Source organism: Poecile atricapillus, chromosome 1 (assembly GCF_030490865.1).
Source record: "Poecile atricapillus isolate bPoeAtr1 chromosome 1, bPoeAtr1.hap1, whole genome shotgun sequence".
Taxonomy (NCBI): Eukaryota; Metazoa; Chordata; class Aves; order Passeriformes; family Paridae; genus Poecile; species Poecile atricapillus.
In genome coordinates this window covers 142399712-142427503 of record NC_081249.1, presented here as the reverse complement: position 1 = coordinate 142427503, position 27792 = coordinate 142399712, and the positions used below count along the sequence as shown (strand labels likewise).

Genomic DNA, 27792 nt, shown 5'->3' with positions numbered 1-27792 from the left:
AATCTTTAGACAGAAGCCCACACAACACAGTTGCAGAGATAAAAATAATAAAAACCTCACATTCTTCTGTTTTAACACAATGTTGGGTGAACAACAAGAAAGTGACATTTGTTATCAAAGCTTTAACAGAACACCATTAAGATGTACCTGTCTAAAAAGTCACAGGCAGACAAGGAATGTGGTAAAAGAAAGATGTGTGAATAGTTTGAGCATAAAAAAGGATGTCATTCTTACTTGACATCCACAACAGTGCAGTAGCTCCAGAATTCTTTTGGTCTACACTTAGCATTTGCCTGAATCAAGGTCCTTCTATTTACCTGTCTGTCTCTGAGGAGAAACCACAATGATATCCATCAATCCCTCAACGTTGGCTAGGACAGTCTCTTTGTTCCGCCCAGAGTATTTGTCCACTCTCTGAATAGATTTTGTTTGCCAGTCAGTCCAGTATATCCATCTGTCCTGCTGCTCAGGGAGACAGCAAAGAAAAATCACAGCCATTATTAGCATGTTTAGTCATGTAGACACAGGATAATCATAAAAAACACATCCCAGTGGCAGAAGGCCCAAAACAAAGGCCTTTTCAAACCCTTACCCTCTTATTGTAAAGATGGTTTACAATCTACAAAGACTGTCTACACCTACTAGCACAGTTTCCTCAGATTGTAACACTTCCCTGTTTCCAAACTCCACAGTACAAACTCATTAACACACCAGGGAGATTGGTGGCAGCAGGAAAATCATCTCACCTGTGTCAGAGCGAAGGGATGTGACACCTGGCTGACCAACACTTGCCGTAGCTTCCCATTGAGGTCACAACTCTCTATGCGATCAAGGTGTGCATCTACCCAGTATATCCTGAAGGCACAGGGAAAGAGGTGAGCTTCCATTGAAACAACTTCTCTTTACTTTCTAGTCATTTACTGGCCAAGGTCATAGAATCATAAGATGGATCAGGAAATAAAAACTAAAGAAGCCCCAAAACACCCCAAAACCAAACCCAAACCCACAGTACTACTCCAATAAATGAAGCTAAGAGGGCTAAAAAATTCATTACATCCCTTAACCCTATGCAAGTATAGCAAAATCTTTCACTGACCTCCTGGTGTCATAATCCAAAGTCAATCCATTGGGCCATCCTAGGTCGGTGTTAATCAGGATTTTACGTTCAGAGCCATCCAAGTTTGCCCGTTCAATTTTAGCAATGTGACCCCAATCTGTCCAGAAGAGATACCTAACAAGATAAAAGGCAAGTGTAAGAAGAAAAGACCATTTCATTTGGCCTAAGGAAGGTTTTAGTTATGAATGAAACTGCAAGATTCTTCAGGTTCAAAAAGACAATTAGTCTGTAACCTGCTTATCACGGCTATCTACCCAACCTTCAAATTCACTGTTCGGCTGACTACTACAGGTAACTCAGAGTCAACCCCTTGCTAGTACCTGCAGATTCACATGGCACATCTCTTCTTGCTCCTACAACCTCCTCTTCAAGTCTGCCTCTGTGCAGCCCTTCCCCCTGCCCCACCAATAACCCCATACCTACCCCTTCTTGGGAAAAACAGCAATGGCTCGAGGTTCATCCAGGCTGTTATTTATCAGCACTTTCCTGGAGCTTCCATCCAGTCTAGACACTTCGATGGTATTGCGTCCTGTGTCTGTCCAGTAGAGGTTCCTGGCAACCCAGTCCACTGCCAGGCCATCTGTAGTCTTCAAACCCTGACCAATAACTGTTTCCATGTTGCTGCCATTCAGATCAGCCCGCCTGGACAGAAATCAATGACAAATGGCAGTGAGGAACAGGTAGCTCCTGAAACCTGGGTCTCCATTAATCACACGGCAACTGCATACTACTACCTCCCTAATACTTTCTCCCCCAGTCTCCAGCAGGTTAAACACACCTTCAGTGTGAGTCCACTGACACACATGATGGTGTGTACCAAAGACAAGGTGTAAGTAGTGGTGTAGTGCTCAGCCTCCCCAGTTTACTGGCACACTCTGCACAAGTCACTGGGTGACCTGGGCACTGGCCAAGCACTTGACTGGAACCTACCTGATAACATCAAGAAATACATCTGTGTAGTAAATCTTGCCATCCACACTATCATAGTCCAGAGAAATGACGTTGTTCAGCTCAGGGACAGGTATGTGTACATCTGTGTGGTCACTGGTGTCCAGTGAGATGCGACGAATGGAAGCACGGCTAGAGAAAAGTAGGTAGGTCTCTGGAGAAGAGTCGCATGTCTGCTCATCTCTCTTCAGCTGAATGCCAGTGGGGCAGGCACAGGAGAAACCAGTGGGGTGAGGCAAGCAAAGGTGGGAGCAGCCACCATTACGAACTCCACATTTATTGAAGCCTTTAGAAACAGGGAAAGCATAGTTTTAGGATCCCATAGACCAAATCTTTATTTTAAAGGCTACATACATGCACAACTTGCGAGCAGCTGAGTTCATCCTTACCATCCCAGCCTTGCTGGGAATCTACAGCCCTTTGTACAGAGACACTCTCCCTCCTCTCCGAGATTCCAAGGTAGCTATGGGCATAATTGGCAAGGAGAACAGAAGGGTCCAGAAGAAGAGGGATCATTTAGAAGAAAAATCTTAACCTGCACTCCTTGCTAATCATAGTTTTCCTCATGGAAAAAGAAACAGCCAAATGTTCACAGATTTATGCAACTGCAGTTTAACTTTATTACTGCTGCAAATGGTAATGCTGACAGAAAGATCCAACCCTGTGGGGAAATAGTGTGACAATGCACCAGAGGCCAGGCTGACAAAGAAGCTTCTGTTTCAACTTAGCCGCACACAGTGGCAAGTAAACAAAGGCATCAGAGAAGTCTGCTGGAAGAGCCTGACGTATTAGGGTCATATAATTTTTTTTTAATTGTAAAGAATCCAGCATACATTTACTAGGAAGGAACAAGCCCAGGAGACAGGTGCAGGAAGTAAGAAGAAGACAATGCAGATATGATGGTTAGACTTTTGGTCAGCTTTAAGTTATATTGCCAAGTTACACAGTCAAGTGGTGTTCTGGCATTAGTAACCACAGGAAAAGCAGCATAGTTTTCTGTAGAAGTATGTATTGGGGAAATTCTAACAAAATAAAACTACAGCAAGAAGGCAAGATGGGGTTATAGGATCCCCAAGGAGTAACAAAGAATTGACTGTAGCACAGAATAGTTGGACAACATGATATACTAAGAGCAACTAAAGCAGCAGAGATTTTGCAGAGCAAAGAGGCAGACAAGAAGATGAACCCTGCAATGATTTAGAAATAATACTAGAACTTGAAATAATATTTCAGCAACTGGTTTAAGAAGAAATAGAGTCTTTTAGAGTTAATAAAGGGAAATTGTTCAATGTCAGTACAGTCTGATGAAGCCTAATAAGGCACGACCTGCTCAGTTCTCCTACGAAAGTGGCTCTGCTGTGTGTGAATGAGGTTGTCAGTGCAATCCAATGAAGGAAATGGGACAAAGAGGTCAAAAAGTATGCAGTAATCAACACTAGACTTACAGAGCTGGGTAAACAGGGAGATGTGCAAAAATAGGTAAAGACGGAAGAAGTGATGCCTTAAAAGAAGGCATCAGAAGAAAAGCTGATTTTTGAGAAGTCACTCTATCATTCCTGCTTCATACCAAAGGGCTCTTTCCAATGACAGCTCTGAAGGACTCTCCCCACCACCACCAACATCCACCAAGTGGGAAGCAGCTTACCCACGGGCCGTGCCCTGTCAACAGCTTGAATATCCATGAGGCCAGGCAGGTTTGCCCTCACCAAGATGACATTAGCACCAGTGTCCTTGTCAGCCCTATGAATGCTGCGAGTTTGCCAGTCAGTCCAGTAGATGTAAGAGTCCAGCAAAGTGAGGCCATAGGGATGTTGCACAGGAGACAGCAGGGTGCGGCGGTTTGCGCCATTGAGATCCGCAGCCTCGATCCGCTGCAGGAACAAGTAGAGCGTCACCCTATACTCAAAACACTTCTCCTCTTGCTAGCACTTACTGTAGCAAGTGGGAAACAGTCACAGTGAGTGATGTTATTCATGACCCTCCCTCCATAGCCCATACTCTCAGAAAAGCTTACATTCCCCTTGCTCTTTCAACAACTTGCTCAAGAGCTTCAAAGCAGCCTCCAGGCTACCAAATACCCAATGACAACACTGAACAACAGAATCAGACCTCAGTGTGTGCATCAGCCCAGAGCAGCTGGGACCCAGCCTTATCCACTGCCAGTCCATTAGGCCAGCCCAAGTTGTTGCTGATCAACACCACACGTCCAGAGCCATCCATCCCAGAGCGTTCTAGCTTGGCATTCTCACCCCAGTCTGTCCAGTACATATACCTGGGGAAAAGTCAGCAAGTATTATGGAAAAGGAGATCAGAAGTCCTGTGTAACTACTAGACAATCTTGACAACACTAACCCCATTTCATGGTATAAAGCTATTGCCCGAGGGCTGTCCAGGTTCTGCCAGACCAAGACTTTCCTCATGGAGCCATCGAGATTGCCCACTTCAATCCGGTTTGTTCCTGTATCTGTCCAATATATCTTCCTGCCGATAGCATCCACAGCCAGCCCATCTGTAGTCAACAGACCTGAGAAAAACATTTTGGTCACTGCTTATTCTCCCAATTTAGTCAGGAACTTCTAGTATTTCTCTTGTCCATCTTGTAGGCAACTGATTTAGGTTTTGCTTGCCTTTCCATCAAAAATGTATTCTACCAGCGTATCAGAGAATCTCTCTTTTCATACTGCATAGAAGCAAGAGGCTCTCAGATCAAAGTCTCCCTCACCTGTAGTGATGATGTCCTCAAATTGTGAGCCATCAAGGGCAGCACGACTGATTTTCCGCAATGTGCTGTCTGACCAGTAAACCTTTCCTGGGTTGAAGAAGAAAGAGAAACTTGAAAATGCCCAGAACAAAGCCCAACCAAACCCCAACAACCAAATAGCAAAATCCTTAAAAGGCAGATCCAGGTCTCTGACTATCTGCTACACCATTCAAAATGGATCTGATTGTACAGGAATAGTAACAGCACAAGATCATTAAGCTAGAGTGATAAAACAGTGCAAATTTTCTTGTTCTAACTCTCCCCAAAATATGTAGGACCTTTACACAAGGTCTGACCTTCACAAAGGGACAGAGAACACCTAATACCATAAGCTAGTAGTAGAGTTCCACATTCAACTTCTCAAAATGAGATAATCTACCTTACAGTGCAATGCTGTTTACATCTAGCACAGCATCAGATGTTTACTATAAATGAAAAAGCACAGTCTCAGCTCTACTGTTGTAAAAGATCTCAGCAAGAGGAACTTTCTTAAATCCAAAATGCACAGGAACTCCACTCAATATTGCAGGCAGTATAGTTTGGGTTCTCTGCTTTCCTGTAAGGATACTTCTTTCCTCACTGGAAACAAATTATTTGCAGCACATACAAGGAAAATAAAAACCTACTCAAATCCACAGCCCACAGTAAGATCTGTGCCTGGATCTTTACTCAGACATTTAGGTAGAAAGCTATTTGTTGCCTTTTAAACACAGTCAAATACAGTAAGAAGTTCAGACCTTCATGAGGATCCACTCCAATTGCAATGGTGTTCTTCATGGTGACATTGACTGAGACAACAACATCTGCAAAGTAAGGGATATCCAGAGAGACCATCCGAATGTCAGTCCTTCTGGCAAAGATCAGAAAGCTGGTCATTCCTGCAGAGTGGACAATGGACAGATATTAGTGAGGAACAAGTTCAGTCAACAGCAGGCATCACTTATCAAATATTCTAGAGGTTACATCAACTTCAGTGGAAAAGGGATGGTGTCTCAAGACAGATCTTGGCTTATGGACAGTCTGTGTACAAAAGCATCACTTTATTGAGCATCACTTAATGCTGTTTTACATCCAAGTTGGAAAGCATTACACTCAAAGAATAGTTACTTCTGCAAATATGTGTGGGAAATGGAAATTAGGAGTCACTTTTTCCTGCTACGGAGGAAAAGTGGATGTACCATGGCCTGAAGCCAAGTGCCTTCAACTGTCCTCAAGAGGGTCCACAGGAGGAGCGTACACAGACCTATTAAAGAATATATCACCTTGTAGTTTAGGAATTCACCTCAATATTAGGGCAAAAGTATGGGAAAAAATGTGACATTTGGTTTACTTGTCCAACATAATTTCAAGAAAAATGTCTCCATCAATCCATTTATCAGTAAGTTTCTTCATAACAATTCCCACTCAAATTGAAGGCATAAAGCAGGTAAGCACATAAAAGTGAATTTTTTTTTCTTTAACAAGGCAAAGGCAAAATGTAGCTCTGATACAAAACTGCAGTGAGGATTCTACACACCAGGGGAGCAGGTCTTGCCATCAGATTGCAGGTTGATTCCTGTAGGGCAGGTACAGCTGTAACCTTTTGGAAGAGGTGCCAAAAGGCACAGGTGACTGCAGCCTCCATTGTTAACTTCACAAGCTGTGTGCACTATGGAAAAGAGGATGAGAAATCTATAAGCCACTAGCACTGGCGCAAAAAAAGGATGCAGCAGCTAGAGAAATGCATTCTAGAATGTCCTCAAATACCAAGTTAAGAGTTAATTCTCATGCTCTCATACTCCACACAGACACTTAAGACAATGAGGGCTGACAGGTCAGCTCCTTGTGGAAAAGAAGTGCCACATGGCAGAGCCTGAGCAACCTCTCAGCTCAGTGGGGCTTGGGCGTGAGCTCTGTACCTGGTGGCCTGTGCCGGTGGAAAACGTGAATATCCATAAGATTCTCCAGATTGTCCTGCAGTGTTTCCCGAGACTGCCCAGTCCTCCTATCTGCGCTCTGGATGCTTTTGGCCTGCCAGTCTGTCCAGTAGAGTCTCTCACCATAAAGAGTAAGTCCAAAGGGGTGAGGCAGATTGTTCCCAATCAGCACCTGCTCAGATTACCCCCATCACCCCAAGATAAATATTATATATAAATATTATATATAAATATTATATAAAATATTATATTATATAAAAATAGAATCTAGATATTATATTTACGTATATAATATAGAAAAATATTTATATATATATATTTACTTTTATATATATATATAAAATATATATTAGTGACTATTAAGTCACTAAGGAGAAGAGGTTTCCCTTGTCCCCTCTCAACATCAGAACATACAATCACAGCAAAAGGAGAATGATGAGGCAACCTTAGCCCTCAAATTTCCCTCTCACACAGTTTCAAACTGAAAGGGAGTTCTTTTCTCCTAGTGAAAGCTGCTTTGTACTTTGATTTGTAAATTTCCCTTTCCATCAGAAAAAGAGGCAGGAGCCATCATTACTGTGTGCTCAGGCTCCCAGACCTGCTCCTCAAAGATGGTTTCCTTACCTTCCTGTGGCTTCCATCCAGACTGGCATACTCAATGGTCTTCATGCCTGCATCTGCCCAGTACAAGCGCTGTGATTCGTAGTCAATGGCCAAGCCATTGGGCCAGGTCAGGTTGGAGGAAATGATCACCAAGCGGTTTGAGGCATCCATCCCAGCACGTTCAATTTTTGGGTTAGCTCCCCAGTCAGTCCAGTACATGAACCTAAAAAGAAGCCCAGACAGAAGTGAATGCCCACACTTGTTCACTGCCAGAGAAGCAAGGGAGTCTGGTGCCTTTAGGACTTAGCAGGAAGAAGCATTAAAGTATTACTGTACTCATGTCCAGCCTTGGGTTCTTGTAATGTGCCTAAGATCATGCTCAAATTCATATACCTTCTACTGCCCATGGGCTGGCCTAATTACAGTGTGTAGGAAAAAATTCAAGAAAATAGGTCAAGGTCTAAAAATTAACTGATTATTTACCAATATACACCACTAGCCCTTTACACTCTTGCTGCATTTGTCTTCCAGTAACCCACTCAAGGAAAGAATGGCACTCTGATTCAAGGCATTCAACGCTTCTAAAGCAATGGCTGACAAGCTTTTTCCTATCCACCCTATCCCCACCTCCACAAGGTCTGAGGACATCCTTCTGACTGAAACTCTAGTTGATAAGCAGGAAATACAAACTCAACATACATGTGGAACAGAGAAATAAAAAACATCTAGATGGCCCCATTCTCCATATTTTTGTACCACATCTTTAGTTATTACATCCCCAGAATAAACAAATGAAAACACCAGCCAGCTCCTGCAAGCTCCACAGCACAACAGGCAATTACCTCTGCTTATCTTGCTCCATTAGCATCTAAAATCACATCTCTAGTTTCAGTCATTAGCAGGTTGTAGAACAATGGCACCAGTGAGACAGAAAATTGTACAAAACCAAAGAACCAGAAAGTCTTTAGATGTGCAAGAAAGTCTTTAGACATGCAAGAATTGTTATGTCATCCCAGAAGAAAGAATCTCTTACCCTCCAACAGGGTCCACCACAATATCTCTAGGTCTGTCTAGGTTCTCCCAGATTAGAACAGTTCTCATGGTCCCATCTGTATTGGAGACTTCTATCCTATCTGTTCCTACAAAAGTTGAAAGAGAAAATAACAGAGATTGAGCTGGAATTGCAAGAGCTAAGGCAAAAACCTCCATACAACAATGTATTCTTCCCCTGTAGCCATCTGTGTTCTTAGCTGGAAGACAGATAAGAAATCAAGCTTCAAGTGTCACTTTCCATCCTCTCAAGTCACCTCTGTGGCTGTCACAGATGCAGAGTCCTGTATATAATCCACCTCTTACCTAAGCCCCCATGCCATGAAAGAACAGCTAGAAAAGAATAAGCTTCCTCACATCTCTCAACTATGACTCTCCAGCAGGGAACATGCTCCAAGTATTACCTGCTGCACCCCAAGATACACTGTTGGAAGATACATAAACATGCACAATCACAAGCTCTGCAGGAAGACAACAGTGACAAATATTTTTACAGAATTAGTACTGGGGATACTGCAAAGAGAATTAAACTAAAGATTGTGCCTCAATTCACACTCAGTTAGAAACACGTGACATGAAACTCCATCTTTTTGCTACACAGAAATAAGACAAATTTGGAATGAAACAGACTGAACTACTGAGTGTATTTCCAGTTTTCATAACTAATGAGGAAGACAGAAGTCTATGTAAAGCAGAGGATCCCAGTACCTGCATCAGTCCAGTATAATTTGTTGGTGACCCAGTCAATTGCAAGTCCAGCTGGACTTTCCAGGCTGGTGTCCACCACAACCTAAATTAAAACAAAAAGAAAAATTCCTTAGTGACATTAGACCTTAGGGAGAAAGCACTTGTCCAATGCATTACCTATTCACAAACAATGTTAACTTTCAAAAGGCAAAAGCCTGAGCACAGCAATGCCACACAAGAGAGAGCATTAAGGACTTAGAAGTCCAATAAGGCTTTCATTTCAAGAAACATCTACTTTTTTTGTGCCTGTTCAAACTGCAAATCCAAACTTTGAACTCCATTTGATTTATAGTACCATCAGCCTAGGAGTGTGTTTAAAAAGCATTCCCAAAGAGCGCGACTCTTGCTTCAAATGTAGAACATAACAGAGGATTTAGTACTTTTTCCTTTCATATTCTAGGGCTACGACAAAGGAATTGACCACAGCCCACAAATCACCATGTTTCATATCTCCATTCAAGGTTCTTCATACACCCAATTGTTTATGAAGTGTCCAGTGATCTCATTAGTTTGCCAGAACTAGGCAAACTAATGAACAAAAGATCCACCATGAACTGCAGTGCCTTAAAAAGCCAGTGTATCCCAGTGGCTTCAAATCTGATGCTCAAGGAGTCTCCTGGCCAGATGACCTCCACACACAGTGAACACTACCTCCTGGTTTGATCCATCCCATTTTGCTCGGCTGATTGAGTCAGTGCTAACATCTGTCCAGTAGACATAGTCATCCTTTGAGTCCCAATCTAGAGCCACAGCACTGCGAACATCAGCAAGGGGGATGACATCATCTGACAGGTCATCTGTGTCAAAGCTGATCCGACGGATGTCCATCCTTCGGGCAAAAAGCAGGAACTTGTCAAGACCTGATCAAAGGTCGAAAGGTCTTCTTTTAATTTCTCTAAGTTCAACAATACAGTGATAGACAGACAATTCCCTGCTATATCCACAACCTTAACCACCTACATCATCTCTCACTAGCAGGTCTTTGGTCTTTTTTTCTACTGGAAGCAATATATCACTGGGAGAGAATGGGCAAGGGGGAGGTCAGAGTGGTCGTGAGCTCTCTCTTGGGGTGTACCCTATGCTGAGGGAACAAGGGCAAACATATTCTTCAAAGGATGGCATAGACATCCCTCCAAATCAAATAGGTATTTAAAAATAGCTCTTGAGAATCTGAGAGATAGTTGCTCTAATTCCTTCACATAGTTGCAAATTAAGAGAAATGTGGCAATGATGAGGACTGAATTTTTTGTTCATCACTGACAAAGCCATTATGGGAATTTCAGGGAGACAATCAGCTCTGCCAGGTAGCATGGTGCCAATAGCAGTCCTGAAATAAGAACCAAAGGTGGAATTTGTCTGCATCCCCACCCATGAAGCCTAGTGAGGGCAGTGACAATACAAAATATGGGAATGTATCAAAAACGTGAAGCATCCTCTGGCAGGACCCTTAATGTTTCTAACTCAGTCTATCCAGCTGCATTTCCTTGGAAACAAATGATCTCATGCTTAGTCCCACTGCCAGCCCTCTGCCACCCACTGAACGTCTGAGCACGTGGTCCCACCTCACTTACTCTGGGCACAGGCATAGCTGCTGGTCTTGCGGAAGCCCGTGGGGCAGGCACAGGTGTAATCCTTGCTGCTTGGCAGGCAGAGGTGAGTGCAGCCTCCATTGTTGTCCCCACAACGGTTTCTCCCTGCTCAAGTAGCCAAAGACAAAAGCAACCGCATAAAGCAAAGAGTAAAGAAATTAGGAAAAACACAAGTTGAGGTGTCAAGACCACATGGATATAACTTCCCAACCCAGAAGTTAACTGAAAATAAGGAAACATATAACCTAAAGCACTAACTCCATTTTTAAGGCTCAATTTTAAAATGAACATTTAACTCAATCCATTTCAAGAGCAGATAATGGTAATTCAAGAGGAGTAAGGGAGGTGTCAATCATTATGATGCCCACTTATGATTTTTCCCCGTCCCAAAACATCTCTTGTGTAAACAAACCCCAAGTATTTCCTACTGAAAGGCCTCCACCCCCGATGTCAGCAGGGGGAGCTGCAGTAACATCCAACTCCGAGGTACCGGGCCAGAAACCTCAACACGAGGGCGGTGGAGCAAGTTGTGCCTCGGCCGCGGGCACAGGCGGGGGTGTGTCCCTCATGCTGGGCTCAGGCTGTCATCTCCCGGCTTTACAGGGAGTGGGTGGTTCCAGATCTTCTACTGGCTCAAGTGAGCCTCTACCCGCTCTGCAGTTACCTGCTGGCTGACGCTGAGGATGCAGCGTGTGGATGTCCATAGGGAAGTGAAGTTTGTTGCGGATGATCTCCTGGTTCTTGCCTGTGAATTTGTTGGCACTGTTGATGCTCTTGGTGTGCCAGTCCGTCCAGTACAGACTATCCTCAAACACGGTGATAGCAAATGGGTGTGGGAGCCCTGTAATAGACATCCAGTAAAGAATACAATCACATCTAACATGACTCAGGCTAGCAGGGAGACAAGGGAATGCTCTTTCCACTGCCCCTTAGGCTTCACCACACTCAACCTGCTCAAATATGCTTTTACACTAATTTAACACACAATTCCTCTCTGCTGTCCTATAATCACAGAACATTGGAAGGATGGAATGGACCTTAAAGATCATCTAGTTCCAATCCCCCCACCATAGGCAGGGACACCTCCCACTAGACCAGGTTGCTCAAGGCCTTATCCAACCTAGCTTTGAATAGTGCCAGGGCTGGGGCATTCACAACCTGCCTGGGCAACCTGTTCCACCACTTCACCACCCTTACAGTAAAAAATTTCTTCCTAACACCTAACCTGAATTTCCCCTCTTTCAATCTGTATCCAGTACTCCTTGTCCTAACACTTCAGTTCCTGATGAAGAGTCCCTCTCCTGCTGCCTGGTAGGTTCCCTTCAGATACTGAAAGGTTGTAATGAGGTCTCCACACAACCTTCTCCTCTCCAGGCTGACCAGCCCCAGCTTTTTCCCAGCCTTTGTAGGGGAGTGCACCTGTCCTCTTATCAACTTTGTGGCCCTCCTCTAGACTTCCTCCAACAGTTCCATGTTCTTATGCTGGGAGTCCCAGAGCTGGATGCAGCATTCCAGGTGGAGTCTCACAAGAACATAATCACCTCCCTCAGCTTGCTTTTGATGCAGCCACTGATTTGACGGTAGCAAACTCCATCCCTCAGTGGTGATAGAATTCTATCCACAGTGAAAGAACAGGAGACAAGTACAGATGCAGAAGCCACTGTGTCAAACTCAGCTCAGCACTGTGCTACTCTGTGGTCTTTATTGCAGAAAGCACTCCTGGAGAAAGCCTGTTACTTACCTTGGCTAATAACAGCCTTCCTATTGCGTCCATCAAGGTCAGCCCTCTCAATGACATGATGTTTGGCATCCACCCAGTACATTCGATGTCCTGCATAGTCAATGGTCAGTCCATTGGGCCAGAAGAGGTGTGTATCCGCAATGATGCGTCGATTAGAGCCATCCATATTGGAATACTCAATGCGGGGAGTGTTGCCCCAATCAGTCCAGTAGATAGTACTGGAGGAGGCAGGGAGAGACAAGAGAAAACTTGTGGCCCACATACAGAACCAACATCACTCCCTATCAGGGCAAAACAGTATCAGTCCTGTGACCTCGAGCGTCAGACTGGGTCAGACATAGGAGAAGTGATAAGTAACACCCAGCCTGCTGAAAATTGAAAACCGAAGGGCCCAGAGCAGGATTAAGGCTCTGAAGGGTCCCAGCATTGCCAGGTTCCCCAAACTGTCAGTGCCAACTGAAGTCTTGAGCCCCGAGGTAACCTTGGCAGCCAAGAATGGGGTTTTCAATGTTCAACAAGAAGCATGTACATGGAGGGCTCATTGGGTTTCCCCCTGGTTTCCCGTGTTTTCACTCACCCCTCCATAGGATGTAGGGCAATTGCTCGGGGCTTCTCCAGGTTCTGCCACAAAAGCACTTTCCTGTGAGTGCCATCCAAGTTTGCTACTTCAATTCGAGATGTCCCAGAGTCCGTCCAGTATAATTTGTCATGGATCCAGTCAACAGCAAGTCCACCTATGTACAAGACAGAATTAAGCACAGAATGAAACTATGGATCTGCACAGAAAAATAGTTCCCTTTCCCTGTCCACCTTAGAAGAGGCTCAGTTTCTTCTCCTGCCAGCCAAGATTAGGGGGACACTCACGTCACACCCATTCCATCCAACCCATACCCTTCCTCAGGGACATGCACTTTGTTCTGAATGCTGTGTCCCCCCTTTTCTCCACTCACCCACCCTCTATACTGTTGCCTTTTTTGTGATGACGCACCTGGGCTCTCCAGCCCTGTGGAAACCACCTCTTCCACATTGCTACCATTCAGATTGGCCCTCATGATGCGATCAAGCGTGACATCAGACCAGAACACCAGCTCCTTGCTGTGGTGGAAGTCAAGGGCAATAGCGTTTTCCAGGTTGTTCAGGAGCAGCGTATACTCAGAGCGATGAGGCAACACTTGTCGGATATCAATTCGATTGGCAAACAGCAGCACAGGCTCTGGCCCTAAGAATATACAGGAAGACAGCATTGGAGTATTTGACAGCATTTGACTGGGTCCTGCCTACCACTCCCTCTGCACCAAGTCCCAGAACAGAGTTTTACAGTACTAGCAGCAGAAATCAACCCCCAAGTGCAAAACACTTCAGAGAGCTGTTTTTACATCCTCTATGCACAGTTCTAACTCAAAGATGAGCAGTTTTAAACCTTCTGGCAAACATTAACTCAGCAAGAAGTGATCATTCCAGGTCCTACCTAAGCCTGCCTCACCTCAGTCTCTGAAACCATATCACTAGACAGCCACTTGGCAGCTGGACTAGGATTTCTTTTTCCTATATGCATTTTCTAGCCATGAAAAAACACGTTCTACTACACCTTCTACCACAGACAGGACACAGGAAATCTGCCTCTGCCAGATATAAACTCAGCAGGTACTTCCACTGCAAAAAAAAAAATCCCCAAAATATCAACAACTGTTATGGATTTCACTAGGGGAATTCCTAATGAAATCTAAAGTCTTTAAGTGGAATTTCTAATTCCTCATCTCCTACATTAGAGGAGGAGTAAAGTTAAAGAAGTGAAACAGATATCTTTTAAAAAACCCAGCAGATCTCCATTCAGCAGCCATTCACAGCATTCAGGATTGGTGACCAGCCCCATCGGTCAGAGCACAAGGAAGTGTGATACAACCACACTCACTGGAAAGGCTAAGTAAGACACTTCCAGAACAGAGACAGAAAGCTCATTTTGTCCCAGGTTCTGAGTCACACGGAACAACAAAGCTCTAGGAAGAGAAGGCAAGCGCTGTCTCCCTAGCAGGGAAAGGAAACAGTACCTCTCTCCATGGTCAAAATCACACAAAATTCTCACAAGTATTTATCAACAGCATGGGCATATCTAACACAAATCCAGGTGCTTTCTTTCCTTCACGCGTTGGTTTGGCGAACAGTACAATGTTGCCAGTGAAGCACTAGAGATATAATTATGAGAACTGGACCAACAGATGCACACCAGTTGTGTTTTTAGGTTGAACTCCCTTTTACCTAGAGCTTTGCAGCTACGTTTGTCAGGTCGCAGCTCGTAGCCTTGCTCACACCAGCACTGGAAGCCTCCTTCACTGTTGGTACAGCCTTGGCTGCAGTAGCCTTCCTCAGCACATTCATTCACATCTGCATTTTACAGAGGAAGTTACCATTAGATAGATCATCAACAAACCCGACGATCTCACTGATAGATTATAACTGCTTTCATACTCTGATTTTTACCCTATCATAGCCACCAACTTCAAACATACCAAAGCAGCAGGGAGGAGGCTACTGCTCCAAAAACCCACCTTGGCATGATCGGCCATCTTCCAGGAGCCTGTAACCTGTGTGGCAAGTGCACTGCACCATCCCTCGTACCATCTGGCACTTCTGAGCACAGCCACCATTGTTGACATTGCAATTCTCCTCTCCTGTTCGTGGACCTGCAGAAGAAACATGTGAAGATAACTGAGCTGAAACCACAAGGCAGCTGCTCTTGCCTTCAGCTGTTAGGCAGCAGTCACTCTTCAAAGCAGGCAGAACAAGAGGGGGAGGACACAAGTTGCGCTGGAAGCTTCCTCCTTGCAGCCAGAGCTCTCCTCTGCAAGCCACAACTGAACAGGACAACAGAGCTTTTACAATAATTTAACACACAATTCCTCACTGTTTTTTAACAGAGATTAACATGCTTTTAGTGTCTCTGCAGACAAATGGTGATACTCGAGATCTTAATCTTTTCCCCATTATTCCTTGTGTTCAACCTTTAATTGGCAAAACCAACAAGGTTTTTTTTCCTCAATTTTTAACTTGCTCCCATTTATCACAGCTCAGACTTTCTTTCCTACACACATTCTTCAGTAGCACCAGATAGACAGACTCCCACACATTAATGGGCCTCCATTTATGTCTAAGACTGAACTTGGGAGGACTTACGGCAGTTTTGATGTGGGCTCTCATCACTGCCGTCTCCACAATCATTTGCTCCATTGCACAGCTTCCTCTGGCCAATACAACGCCCGTTCCCACACAGGAACTGGTCTGGGGCACACTGAGGGGTGCCTGCAATAGAAAAAGGGAAATCACAGCTTACTGATGGAACAGTCATGGTAGAATGAAAGAAGAAAAGAATACAGAACATTTTCTAAGATGTGTTATAAACTTTTCAACTGAGTACAAATCCTCTTTGTGCTCAGCTGGGAGCAACAAGAGACTTCCTCTTCCCTTGAATTTAGCTCATCTAGCACTCCTTACTGCTCTGCATATTTTTATATTGATTTGGAGGTCTATAAACTCTCTGCTAGTCTGAGTCCACTGTTGATTTACTGTGAAGTTCATCTGATTAGTTTATCTTAAAATGACTGGAAGATCCTGCCTTAGCTTCCAGAATTCACAACTCTACTCAGCATGTGCAAAGGAGGAGTCAGTTCTTCACTTTAATAATCTGATCTGTCACACCAGCACAGCTATGGATCTTAAGCCTGCCTAAGAAGGAACATCTTGTCTAGCCCCAACTGCACTTTGAGGGACTTGGAATGAGATTTACATGCATCCCTGAAATCTGAGCTAAGGCAACAGGATTTCACATGACCTACACGCTTCAACTTCTGCTGTTGGCAAGGAGACTACGGAATTCTTGTAAGCAAAGTAATACTGTTTGTAGGGACTCTGCCAATCTGATTGTTTCTTCAGCAATAACTGCACTGTCCTGTTGCGTCTTATTTCTTGAGCTGACTTGATTAGCGGTCCCTAAATCATCACCCTCTGATAATCTTATGAAGATAATAGTACAATACAGTTACCAACAGAGAAAAAAATCAGATTGGCAGACTGCCAGTAAACAGTGTGGAAAAGGGTAGTTGCGAGATTAACAAGTACAGTTAAGAACTACAGACACACCAAGTGGGAACATAAAACCAGACCACATGCAGATTCACTTTTCAGAGCACAGGAATACTGTATATGAAGGATTCTGAAACTTGGACTTCATTTGTCACATTGAACATAAAGATCCTTACACCAGCTGACTGTATTTTAGAAATCTTCTCTATGGCAAATAAAAATATAACTCTGCTCTAAAACCAAGAGGATTTTAACTCTTGCTACAGACATTGGGACACCACACTATGTCGCTTAGATGAGCCAGTACACATCCCAGAAAAGCCTGTTTAATTTTTGCCACAGACCTTTCACTGTCACCAGAGACCTAATGTAGAACTGCACAACTAACTTACAGTAACTATATCTTGTGCTGGATTTGATATGGAGGTAATGAATTTCAGTGGCTCTGGAAGTTGAACATGGCTTCTTTCAGTACCTCTAAATGCCTTTGTTATCAGGATGAGGAAACAGGGTTACCAGCTTGTCTTTAAGTACGATTGCTTTTTCCAGGATCACCACACTGATGCTCACAACAGCTGACCAATTGAGCGCAGCTTCTCTCAAATGACTACAAAGTGTGCCTCTCCAGGTCCTCTAAGCTCAGCTGTCCTCATAGAACACCCACTCTCCACTCCTCAACAGCCCCAAAACAAGAGGTACAGTATCACAAATCCATTTTGTCACCCTGAAACCACTGTTCAGAATACACTGATCCAGAAGGATTAGTACACATAGCTGGGCACCGCTCACTAGGATGAATTCATGGACCAGTACACTCTATATCTCAACAAAGCCTATAGGTATCCTGAAGGCTTTAAAGAAAAGCAAAGATTCTAAACATTCGCTGAATCCTACCATAACACTAGGGTGTGTTGAAACCCTCCTCCTCCCCATAACCACTATCATACAAAAGAATAGCAATATGTGAAATTAATACTAGAAAGAGTAACTCCTGAGCAAATATCTAAGGGAGAAGCTGACACCCTTAATCCTCTAAAAATAGGCTTTATTCTTCTCTTCCACCAAATGTCCTTTTTGATCCCACTGCCTGCTAGAATTGTTCAGCAACTCCACAATGCTACAGAAAAGCTATCCAGAACTACCTAGAAGGCATAAGTTAGTATAGCCCATGTGACAAAGGGTAGTAACTTGGGATATTATTGATATTTCCAAATCTGAATGCAATTGTCCCAGAGCTCAGTGGTAACTCACAGTGTAGGGACAAGACAGGAGGATACATGACCAGAAAACACCTTCACCTAAGTTAGTTTAAGCACACAGACCTGCACAAGTTGGCAAGCATATAAGACAGCCTACAGATCCCATTCTCTGGTAAGGACAGAAACTCCAGGCTAGACTCTCTGAAGCAATACAAAAGAGACTTTACTACCTCCTACCATCAGGATGGAAACTTAATTAGCTATTAAGCAGCAAGGTAGCAGGTCAAACCTGTGTTCTCACAGTTCTCCTCATCACTGTTGTCAGAGCAGTCATCTTCCCCATCACAACGCCAGGACAGACGGACACAGCGCCCTGACTTGCAGCGGAACTGGTCAGCTGTGCACATAGATGTTGCTGAGGGTTAAAAAAAGGAATGTTAGATAAGCAAGATAGATCAGAAGAGACCCAATTCCAAATCACTGTCCGAAACACTCTTTTGCATCCACAGAAACTGAATATTTCCACCAGTTCCCAGCACTCACTGCAGTTCCTCTCATCTGACTGGTCATCACAGTCAAAGTCACCATCACACCTCCAACCAGCATTAATGCACAAGCCACTGTTGCACATGAACTCTCCAGAGCGACAAGGCTGGTGAGATGCTGCAGAGATGATAAGACACAAAAAGAGAAAACTCAGACCAGTGTAACAGTCCCCAAAGCTCCTCAGTACCACCCTTACCCTCCATTACTACGGAACTTGGTTCCGAGTAGATTTCTTCTGGAAAATGTTGTAATTCTTGTAAGCAGAATTGCACTGACTGTACAGTTCTCACCACTGTTCTCACTGTCCAGAGTTCAACAAAACCCCAAATAATGAAGGAGCCATCTTATGTGTGAACAATTAGATTGCCATCTACACTGTAACCCCTTCTCCAGCCAACGCAAAATGCATCTACGTTTGCAACTCTGATGCTTGAACAAGGATATCACCCTGTGCTAACTTACAGCAGTCAGATTCATCAGACCAGTCCCCACAGTCATCATCACCATCACAGTGGTAGATGTCCAAGATGCAGCGTCCATATGCACACTGGAACTCCTCCAAGCTGCAGGTGGCAGCTGGAACATCTGATGCTAACAAGGGAATGAGAGAAAAAATGTGTGAGGTGACAAGATACAGTCCAGTTTAGAGGCAACCTTCTCAGTCCCATAATGGTTTGGCAAGTATTCAGTGGAAAGGGGTTGGAAATTACTAGCCATTGCTCTAAATCTCTGCATGATTTGCATTATGGAGGGTCATGCTGGTTTTGCTTCCTTGAAAAACAGGTTAAACCTATATATAAAGACACTCATGGAAACTATGCAGTAAATACAATTTTTCTAAAAAGTTACATAGGATATTAGGCTATAAAGGTGGAACTTTTCAAGAGCCATTAAATTCTAGAGAAGCAAAAAGATATGAGGGAAGAATTAATGGGAAGTCCTCAAAAAGGATCCAGGAGTATCACCTTCTATCTGATGCTTGAAACACTACGTCTTAGTGCCAAGAAAGTGTTTAAATTTTTTAATAAACCTGAAAAAAAGGTAGATAGAAAAACAAAAAAATAAAAAAAACCCTTAGGGATAGCTCCATATTAAGGACTGAGGCATGTCAGAATGCAAGGTTAAACCAGGGAATGATTCCTTTAAAATTTTAGCAAAAATAAGCACTTGAAGACCAAAGGAAGCAAGGAAGCAGTAGGGTGTCCAGGCCAGCACCTGACCTTTGAGGATTTCCCCCTCTCTTTCCTCTCAAGCTCTGGCCAAAACAATGATGCCTATTCAGTAAGGAGCACTGCCAGAGAGATGACCGTGGGCAAAGCCAAACAAACTAATGGTCAAGGATTTGCCTACTGCTCTCTGTTCAACAGTACACTAAGTGGGAAGGCATGAAAAACATTTTGAGTCCCACACAACAGAATCTGACACCTCTTCTCATAGTATCTGGAGAATGCGCTGTACATTTCAGATAAAGAAGTCTCCCAACTGAGGAGTTCTGAATATAAATCTATTAAACAAAAAGAAAAGAGAGACTGATAAGAAAGAGTAATATAGCAAGTGAACTACACCTGTCTCTCCAACCTGAAGAAAAGGGGACAGCTTGAAGGCATGAATTAAGAGTTTTCATTTAGTGAGTGTCAGTGGCTGGATATGAAAATGTGTGTTAATGTGTCCCTCACCAAAGGAACCTGAGTGTTTCAGTTTCCTTGAGAAAATGCAATCAGTGACTTAAATGATCATGTTGTGTGATTCAATTATAAAACACATATCACAAAAAAAACCAAAAAGAAAAAAACCTAGACAAAAAAAGAAGAGTGTGATCTGACCTTGTCCCAGATAAATGACAAACGTGATTGTAGATAAGGAAAAGATGACAACCACATGGATGAAGAATAGGAGGTAGCCAAACAACTTCTTTGCAAGTTACTTAAAATGTCTTATAGGGACAACTGCCAGCCAGGACTGAAATAGCATTTCAACTCAGAGAAACAGGTACACCACTTCTGGATGCCCTTCCACTCCCACAGGAGGCAACGTTGGAACATAGATCTTCCCCTCCTGAGGGTCTATTCATGGCCTTTGGTGAAGTGACAGGCAACAGAACGAGAAAGGCAGAGAGCGAAAGGAGAGGGAGAGAGGCTGGCTTCCTCGTAGAGTCCTTTCCTGGCTTAGAAATATTTGCAGCCCCTGGCTTTCTGCCAACTCTCATTATCTGGAAAGATAAAAGACAACTCCCCCATGCATCCACTCCCCCTGCCCTTCAGGAGCTGGCAGCCCTCATCCCCCTCCCAGAGCCTTTTGAAGTTTCCTGCTATCTAGAACAAATTCTGCAAAATGCCTTTGAGAGCAGGGAGGGGGAAGGGACCACTGCAAGTTCCAGAGACATGGACAGTGCTCACAGACTCAGGAGAGAGGCAGTGTGGATCAGAAAGGGACACAAACTCCTGCGTCCCACTTGCTACAAGCCTGTGAAGGTGAAGAAGGAAACAACTGTTGCGGGTTCTCATGCCCCAACACCACCTACCTCTTTCAGCATTGGTCACTTGTTGAGCAACTTCCTGCAAAAAGCATTTAAGTGAAAAGAGAGTGGGCAGATAGGAGGTACCTTCAGTGTCCAGTATCGAGGGTGCTTTCAATAAGCAGAGTAGCCCTCCACTTCTAAAATTTCAGTCCAGAATCAGAAAAGAGGAAAAACAAGGGATAGTATTCTCGCCTTCCGGCTACCCCTCAACTCCTTTATAGAGAGCTATATTCAGTAAAGCATAAGCCTCCTGCTTGACTCAAGGTCACAGCTTTGGGAAGGAAGAGAAGCAGCAAAGCACAGACAAAGTATGCCTGTGAGGTAACACAAGAGGGACACCATTCTTTTGTGCCCTCTGGGGTAGGCAGCAGAAGGTAGAGTAGCTGCCAGTACAGGCAGAAATAACACGTTTTTGATCTCTGCTGCAGAAAACATGCCAAAACCCAAGGCAAGAGCAGGTCCAAAGGGCTATTTCCTGTGATTACAAAGGAGAGCACTTACGGCAATTCTCTTCATCTGAGCCATCCTTGCAGTCTGTGTCCCCATCACAGAACCAGTGCTCAGCTATGCAGCTGCCGTCACTGCAACGGAACTCCTTCTCTGAGCACTTCCTCATATCTGCAGAGATAGCAATGCAAACAAAGCCTTGGCATTTTTCAGAGTACCCAGGAAAACACCACACCATCCTCCTGAAGCTCCTAGGGCACCCACAAACAAGACTGCTCAGTAAACCATATATACCTGTGTCAGGCAGGGCCTGAGTGCAACCATCATTGTTCACTGAACTGACACAGAGTGCTGGATTCAACATGAATCCAAGGGGACTTCACAACGCCATGTCAAGAAATGAAAGATCTCAAGTGATTTTTTCTGCCTGGCAGGTAAGCCACATAGTCCAAGATCCTAAGCAGTCAGCCCTTGGAATGGACTATCCCACAAATTCAGCCCAGAAGAGCCAGCTGGGAGCCTTAGCCATGTTCGGGGAATCCTACAACTGCACAGGCTGGACTCTGCACAGCTCCTGTTAAAGTACCGTGAGGGCAGTATTTACATTACTCACCACACTGCTCATCACTGTTGTCCCCACAGTCATTGTCACCATCACAGTGCCACAGGCTGCGAATGCAGTATCCATTCTGACATGAGAACTCATCTTCCTCACACTCCCTTGGAGCTGCAAGGACACAACAGGGATAAGGTGAAGGCATGGCAAGAAGATTTAGCTTGCAGAACAGCAAATGCGTGACTTGTTACAAGTCAAGTGACATCATCCTCCAAGGACATGGTGATGCTGGAGAGCTCATTTTCCTAACAAATACCAGGAGAGCCACTGGGAGATTTCTTGAGTGTTTCTTTTCCACTCCATTCACACACCAACAGTACATCAGACTCTAGAACCTGAGGTTTAGGTTGAAGGAAGTAGCTGGAAGAGAGAGATGAAGCCACCCATCCTATGCTGGCATGTATTCTAGCACAGTCCCAAGCCAGATTCAAGATAACCCTTCACAGAAAAAAGGTAATTTTTAAATTAACTTATTTAATTTAACCCTTTTTAAATGAGTTAATAGTCCCAAATATTATCTAACAAATAACTGCTAGCAGTGTTGTATTTCCACCTTGTTGACAATGCCAAAGCTGTCTTCAAAGCAAAGGACAGGTTCATTGAAGAGGGAGAGAGAAAATTTGAACTTCCTCTTCTGAACACCTCAGTGTTTGCAGCTTCATTCCACTCTTCTTGCCAGTCTCCTAAGGAAGCTTGTCTGCAGACCAGTAAGGAAAGGAAAGGGACTACAAATTTAGCACCCAAGGACTTCAATCCAACAGAAACCCTCTTATGATTACTGCTAGTCTGAATAACCCCCCAGGAATCTCTCATGCACAGAACCTTGTCTTTCTCCTTTCATTAGTCTCCAAATCTTTTGATTATACCCATCTCCACTGTCATCTTAGACATGAGGGCATTTCAACCTTTTACATAAAACAGAAAATCAATCAGGCCTACATATATTTTCCTTCATGAATATATTTGAATAGACTGGAAAACTGAGCTTAGTCCTGCATTCCAGAGCATCACACAGGATGTCAACCCCTGAACTTTGCTTCCCAGTTCTTTGCCCAAAAAAGCAGGCAAAGATCAGGGTTATACTGATCAGAAAATGAACTCATTTCCATGCATGCAGTGGACAGTCAAGAGCTTTATTTCCACATTTCTTCAGATGGGGTTCCTCCATCAGAGTCACTCTGGAGCGCCATGCACACAACTCTGGGTAGGTAGAATCCCTACAGCCCCATCCTCTCCTCAAGGAGCCCTGTTTGAAGGGGCAGGATGCTGGTGACAGGCCAGCACTGCAGAAAAGTCAGACAGTGGAACCTGAGGCCACAGGAAGTCAGCCAGACAGGGAGTTCAGTAGGATTTGGCAGGGGTTAGGTGTTTCCACTAACAGGGGAGGGCATGAAGCCCAGCTCAGGGAAGTGCTTCATGGGACATTAACTAGCAAGGCTGCAGGGCATAAACGGTTCTACAGCTGGATGAAGAAGCATTTCCTCCCCCAAGACAGGCAGCTGAACAGCAAGCCAGGTGCCAAGGCAGCAGGGCTTACAGGTACACACCTCTGTCACAGGCAGAATATAGCTTATTACAAAGGCAGAGGTCCAATTCATTGGATAGATTCGTACATTCCTGTAATAAAAAGGGTCAACTTTCCCCAGTCACAGCAGGCAGGCACTGCACCCACCCTCTTCCTTAGGTGACTTACGGCAGTCCTGCTCATCAGAGTCATCCTCACAGTCATTGTCTCCATCGCAGACCCACGACCGGCGGATACATTTTCCATTGTCACAGTGGAAGTCCAAGGGGGAGCAAGTGGGCAGCACTGAAAGAGCAAAGAAACACCTCATGGAGCTGCAGCCAGCTTCCTTCCTGAAACAAAGTTCCTTCCCTCCTGAGGGAGCAGAGCTAAATCTCTTAGAAACAAGAGACAAAATTTCAAGTCATCAGGAAGAGCTGTTCCTTAGAGGGGGGTCAGGGTAGGTCTATAGCTCAGCAGTCCCTCTTCCCCAGAGAAACACTGACCTTTCCACAATAAAGTAGCTGTTGCAATTCCCTCACCGAGTTCATCCTTGAGCCTGATGTCCTCCCATAACTGCACTTGTTTTATAACTAGCAAAATTAAACTATCAATATCTTCCCTGCATGATTCCTGAGGCAGTCCATCCTGTTTATATTACACAGCAAGCTCCTTAAAATGAGAACTATAAGAAGCAATGTTTTGACTTTACAAAGTAACATGCTACAGTGTGTTTCAGCATGGGGACTCTCAGTTTTTTTGTCTAAGAAATATGCAAGAAGCTAAGAGGCAAGAATCCACTGCTGGGGATAATTTGCTGTACCTCAGGCATGAACAACAGAGTCCAGATCTTGCTTGGGGTTTCCAACCAGAAAGGATGGAAGAAGAGGACAGACATGGGATAATGCTTCCCTACGCAGGAGTCTGTTTGCAGTGGAGTGGAACAAAAATCCACAGTGTCTGAAGAGGCCTGAAGACACAAAGCTGGAATTCTAGGGGGAGCACCAGTCCTCTTCTTTCCCCCACAGATGAGAGGAACACTCAACCCCAAAAGGTTCATGCTTTTAAGTGCTGCCAGCTGTGGGGCAAGGGGCTGCACAAGACTGTTCCTGACAGGTGCGTTCTCCAAAGAAAGGCATTTGCTCGGTGATGTGACGACGCGAGGTCTGGAAAGGCTACTGCCTGAAACCCTTTCATCCCAGCCCAGTGTGCCGACAGCAACTCCCATCTGTCACCAGGCAGGCCAGCCCTTTTCTGCTATGCTGCTACTCCCTTTCCTGCCAACACTATCCTGGAGGTGGGAGTGAGAGCAGAGGGAGGTGGGTAAAAAGGAAGGTGAAGACAGCAGCCACACACAAAAGGAGGATGATTTAATAAGGAGAACAAATAGCCACATTTTCAGGTTTTCCAGCTTTCTCAACCCTCTGTTTCCCCCTGGCCCAGGACTGCTGCCAGTGTCCTGTTAAAGAAGCATGGATTATACATTCTAAATCATTCACTGCTCTACATAGTAAGTCCTTCAACATTTCTCACCAAGGCCCTGTCCTAAAAGCCCCCCTCTGTAAGAATATATTAGGGTAGATAAATTCAGACTTTCCCTAACATCCATTTTTCTAACCACAAATTCAGACCATCTCAGCTGTTCCTGTAGCATGGCAGGCATTTCTGTATCTGAGGACATCATTGCAGATGTGATTGCTCTCAAAACTCAAAGAATTTGGCATTGGCCCTTGAGAAAAGGCCCTTCCCATCATGTCCAGGCTACCCCATGCAGATATCTACCTATCTCATATCCAGCTACTTCTAGGCCCCGGAGGGGTATGAAAGAGAGAGAAACACAAAAATCTGTATTTTCCCACTACAGGTTTGACAGCACCCTGATCTTCCAATAGCTGACCCCTTTCCTTACATTACACTTTCTCTGGGATGCTGCAGCCAAATGAAGTTTTTTCTTCTTCCTCAGAGCAGGTATAAGTAGAAAACTCTCTACTTTCCAAACTCTGCTTCCAAATAAAACCAAGACATTTTTGGATACAGATGATCAGTCCCACAGATCAGACCTCTCTACCCCAAGCACAACTTCCAAACACTGCTCGCTGAGAAAAACCTCTTTGGCCTCAGCTGCAATTTCAGGACTAAGACCATCCTCCCAGCATATGCTTTAGCATGACTAATCACCAAAGGACTGCACAGAAGCCACCTGGAAGGGAATTTGCATGCTCACTCTCCAGGGGAGAATTCTTCAGGCTCCCAGAGGGTTAAGCCATTAGCGCTGGTTCAGAGCGGATACCATTATCCCACTGAACTGCTGCATCCCTTCATGAGGTAACAACATAAAATGAAATTCCACCCCTACAGGGAGTAGTTCAGCCAATTTCATACTCCCCCTAGATATAAAAATCAAGCTTCAAGCACAGGGGAAGAAAGCAAAACACAAACTGCCATATACAAAGGAGGACCAAACTCCCCAACCCAGCAGAAAGCAAGTGTGTGCTAGCCCAGACAACATTGGGGTGGGGGAAGGGTGGGATTAAATCTCCTTCTACAGGAGCTCTCCTTTAAAGGAGGAAGAAAAACCACAAATCCACTTAAGACCAAAAAACCCAAACTAATGAATGAGGGCTGATGTCTCATAGAGCAGAGGAACTGCCAATGGGATCAGGGCAGGGATGCACCCAACCTTGTAACCTGAATCTAATAATGGCCAGAAATAGATGCTTCAAAAGAAAATGCAAGAAATTCTGGGAGCAGCTTTCACATGAAGGTAATTTCTTGCTAATCCCTCTCTTCCTAGCTCTGCCCTTCCAATCCCTTCCCACTAAAAAGCTCACTGCTTACACAGAAACATTCTTGTTTCCTTCCATTTGTTCTCAGTACATCAGATTCCAGTTCCACTGCACAGCCCTTTGCTCTAGGGTTGTTAATAATCAGCTCTTTTGTTGGTCATTTACTACTTCATATTTTGAAGAGTTTTATTTCTGTGGAGTTAAAGCCGAGGCCATATCACTAGCCCACAGAGAATGTTTAATATTGTTTAATTATATTAATTTTTATTATTTTATTATCTTATTGTTTATTTTTAATATTTTATTCTTAATTCTATTTTATTATTATATTTATTATAATTATGCTGATTAATAATTATTTATGCTTAATTATATTTAATTAATATTAAATATATTCAAAGTGTTTGGAAATTTGAAGGTAAGACAAAATTCGAAAGTCAGGAGGTCACACTTAGGACACTCAAACAACCACCACTATCTATGTCTTGCTCTGACATAATGGAACAGCTATACAGTCTAGTAGGCGTATTGCTTTTACTCATATATTAATTTAAAATAATTTTAAAAGCCATAATCAGAAGACAGGTACATGCAATACAAATGAAGCAGCAAGAACTCTTTTCACTGACGGGGTGGAACAAGATCGCTTCATCTTGCTGGAGAACAAGCTGGATTAGTATCAAGAAGACTAGAAATTGAATCTCCATATCCTCATCCCAGCTTGATATTGATGCATGACCCTGGGACAGTTCTACCTCTTTAGCCTCCTTCTCCAACCTGTAAAATGAAGGGTATTTATTACTTTCTGAAACAGCTGCAAGTTCTTCATAGGCATTGCTTCCACTGATAAGTAAACAATCATAGATTGTAGTAATGTGCTTTCACCAGTACTCACAGCAGGATTAGGCTATGCCAACAGTAAACACAGTTAAGCCTCAACCTCCCCTTCTCTGCTCAATTCCAGATGGTTCTCTCCATATCAATGCAAAGAAACATTATGTTCCTGAAAGAGATGAGCAAAGGCAAGCCCCAGGATGGAGCTGAAGGTAGGCAAATACCCAAACAGACAGGGACTAACTTGCCTCCCCAGGCAGAGGCACGGTGGGGAGCAAACCCAAAGAGGGGGAGCCAGTGGGAAGAACTGGGCTGGGCAGCAACAACTAAAGAGAGCACATCTGTCAACTGACAGTGAGCAATACAAAAAGGCCTTTGAACTTCCAACCATTTCCCTGAGCTCATCCTCTGCATGGTCACACTGGACATCATCCAATGTTTCAGAAAAGCTAGGTCTATCATAAGCCTGCTATTCCTCCCCCTCTCTCAACTCCTATTACACAGGACACTCTTTTATTGCCAAGCAGAAGGAGAAGGGGGAGGGTGGGGGAAAAGGGAAGTTTATAAGGTGAAACGCAGACTGAATCACGTCCCACTGTCCTTTGAACACTTTATCCCTGTTGCCTGTGGTGAGCAGGTTGTTTTGTACCCAAGGACAGCAAGCAACTGCTGTTCAGAGTTCTGGAACGCAGAGAGGCTTGAACAATACTGGCTGCTTAATCAGACAAACTTTCATTCACGTGAAGAATGAGAAGTTAATTTTTTTAATAAATATAAAAGAAACCTTCAAAAA

General features: G+C 44.1%; 1 protein-coding gene across 3 annotated transcripts in view; it reads right to left on the bottom strand.

Moving 5' to 3' along the window:
* LRP4 (LDL receptor related protein 4) overlaps nucleotides 1-27792 on the bottom strand; it is an 84613-nt gene that overhangs the window by 10398 nt on the left and 46423 nt on the right. For 2 of the 3 annotated variants that reach the window (XM_058852195.1, XM_058852211.1), the window contains exons 3-32: nucleotides 23569-23685; nucleotides 21873-21986; nucleotides 21314-21430; nucleotides 18757-18885; nucleotides 18292-18411; nucleotides 18038-18163; nucleotides 15644-15769; nucleotides 15019-15153; nucleotides 14729-14854; nucleotides 13461-13691; nucleotides 13050-13206; nucleotides 12473-12690; nucleotides 11396-11572; nucleotides 10714-10839; nucleotides 9794-10002; nucleotides 9104-9185; nucleotides 8379-8484; nucleotides 7367-7568; nucleotides 6725-6914; nucleotides 6343-6474; nucleotides 5564-5704; nucleotides 4788-4874; nucleotides 4418-4589; nucleotides 4175-4337; nucleotides 3711-3936; nucleotides 2048-2351; nucleotides 1541-1759; nucleotides 1097-1231; nucleotides 747-855; nucleotides 318-462 (exon numbers count right to left, since the gene is read on the bottom strand). In XM_058852195.1, the coding sequence (XP_058708178.1) occupies nucleotides 318-462; nucleotides 747-855; nucleotides 1097-1231; nucleotides 1541-1759; nucleotides 2048-2351; nucleotides 3711-3936; nucleotides 4175-4337; nucleotides 4418-4589; nucleotides 4788-4874; nucleotides 5564-5704; nucleotides 6343-6474; nucleotides 6725-6914; nucleotides 7367-7568; nucleotides 8379-8484; nucleotides 9104-9185; nucleotides 9794-10002; nucleotides 10714-10839; nucleotides 11396-11572; nucleotides 12473-12690; nucleotides 13050-13206; nucleotides 13461-13691; nucleotides 14729-14854; nucleotides 15019-15153; nucleotides 15644-15769; nucleotides 18038-18163; nucleotides 18292-18411; nucleotides 18757-18885; nucleotides 21314-21430; nucleotides 21873-21986; nucleotides 23569-23685 (4641 nt within the window). The remainder of the gene's footprint in view (nucleotides 1-317; nucleotides 463-746; nucleotides 856-1096; nucleotides 1232-1540; nucleotides 1760-2047; nucleotides 2352-3710; nucleotides 3937-4174; nucleotides 4338-4417; nucleotides 4590-4787; nucleotides 4875-5563; nucleotides 5705-6342; nucleotides 6475-6724; nucleotides 6915-7366; nucleotides 7569-8378; nucleotides 8485-9103; nucleotides 9186-9793; nucleotides 10003-10713; nucleotides 10840-11395; nucleotides 11573-12472; nucleotides 12691-13049; nucleotides 13207-13460; nucleotides 13692-14728; nucleotides 14855-15018; nucleotides 15154-15643; nucleotides 15770-18037; nucleotides 18164-18291; nucleotides 18412-18756; nucleotides 18886-21313; nucleotides 21431-21872; nucleotides 21987-23568; nucleotides 23686-27792) is intronic. The other variant, XM_058852204.1, reaches the window with a different exon arrangement.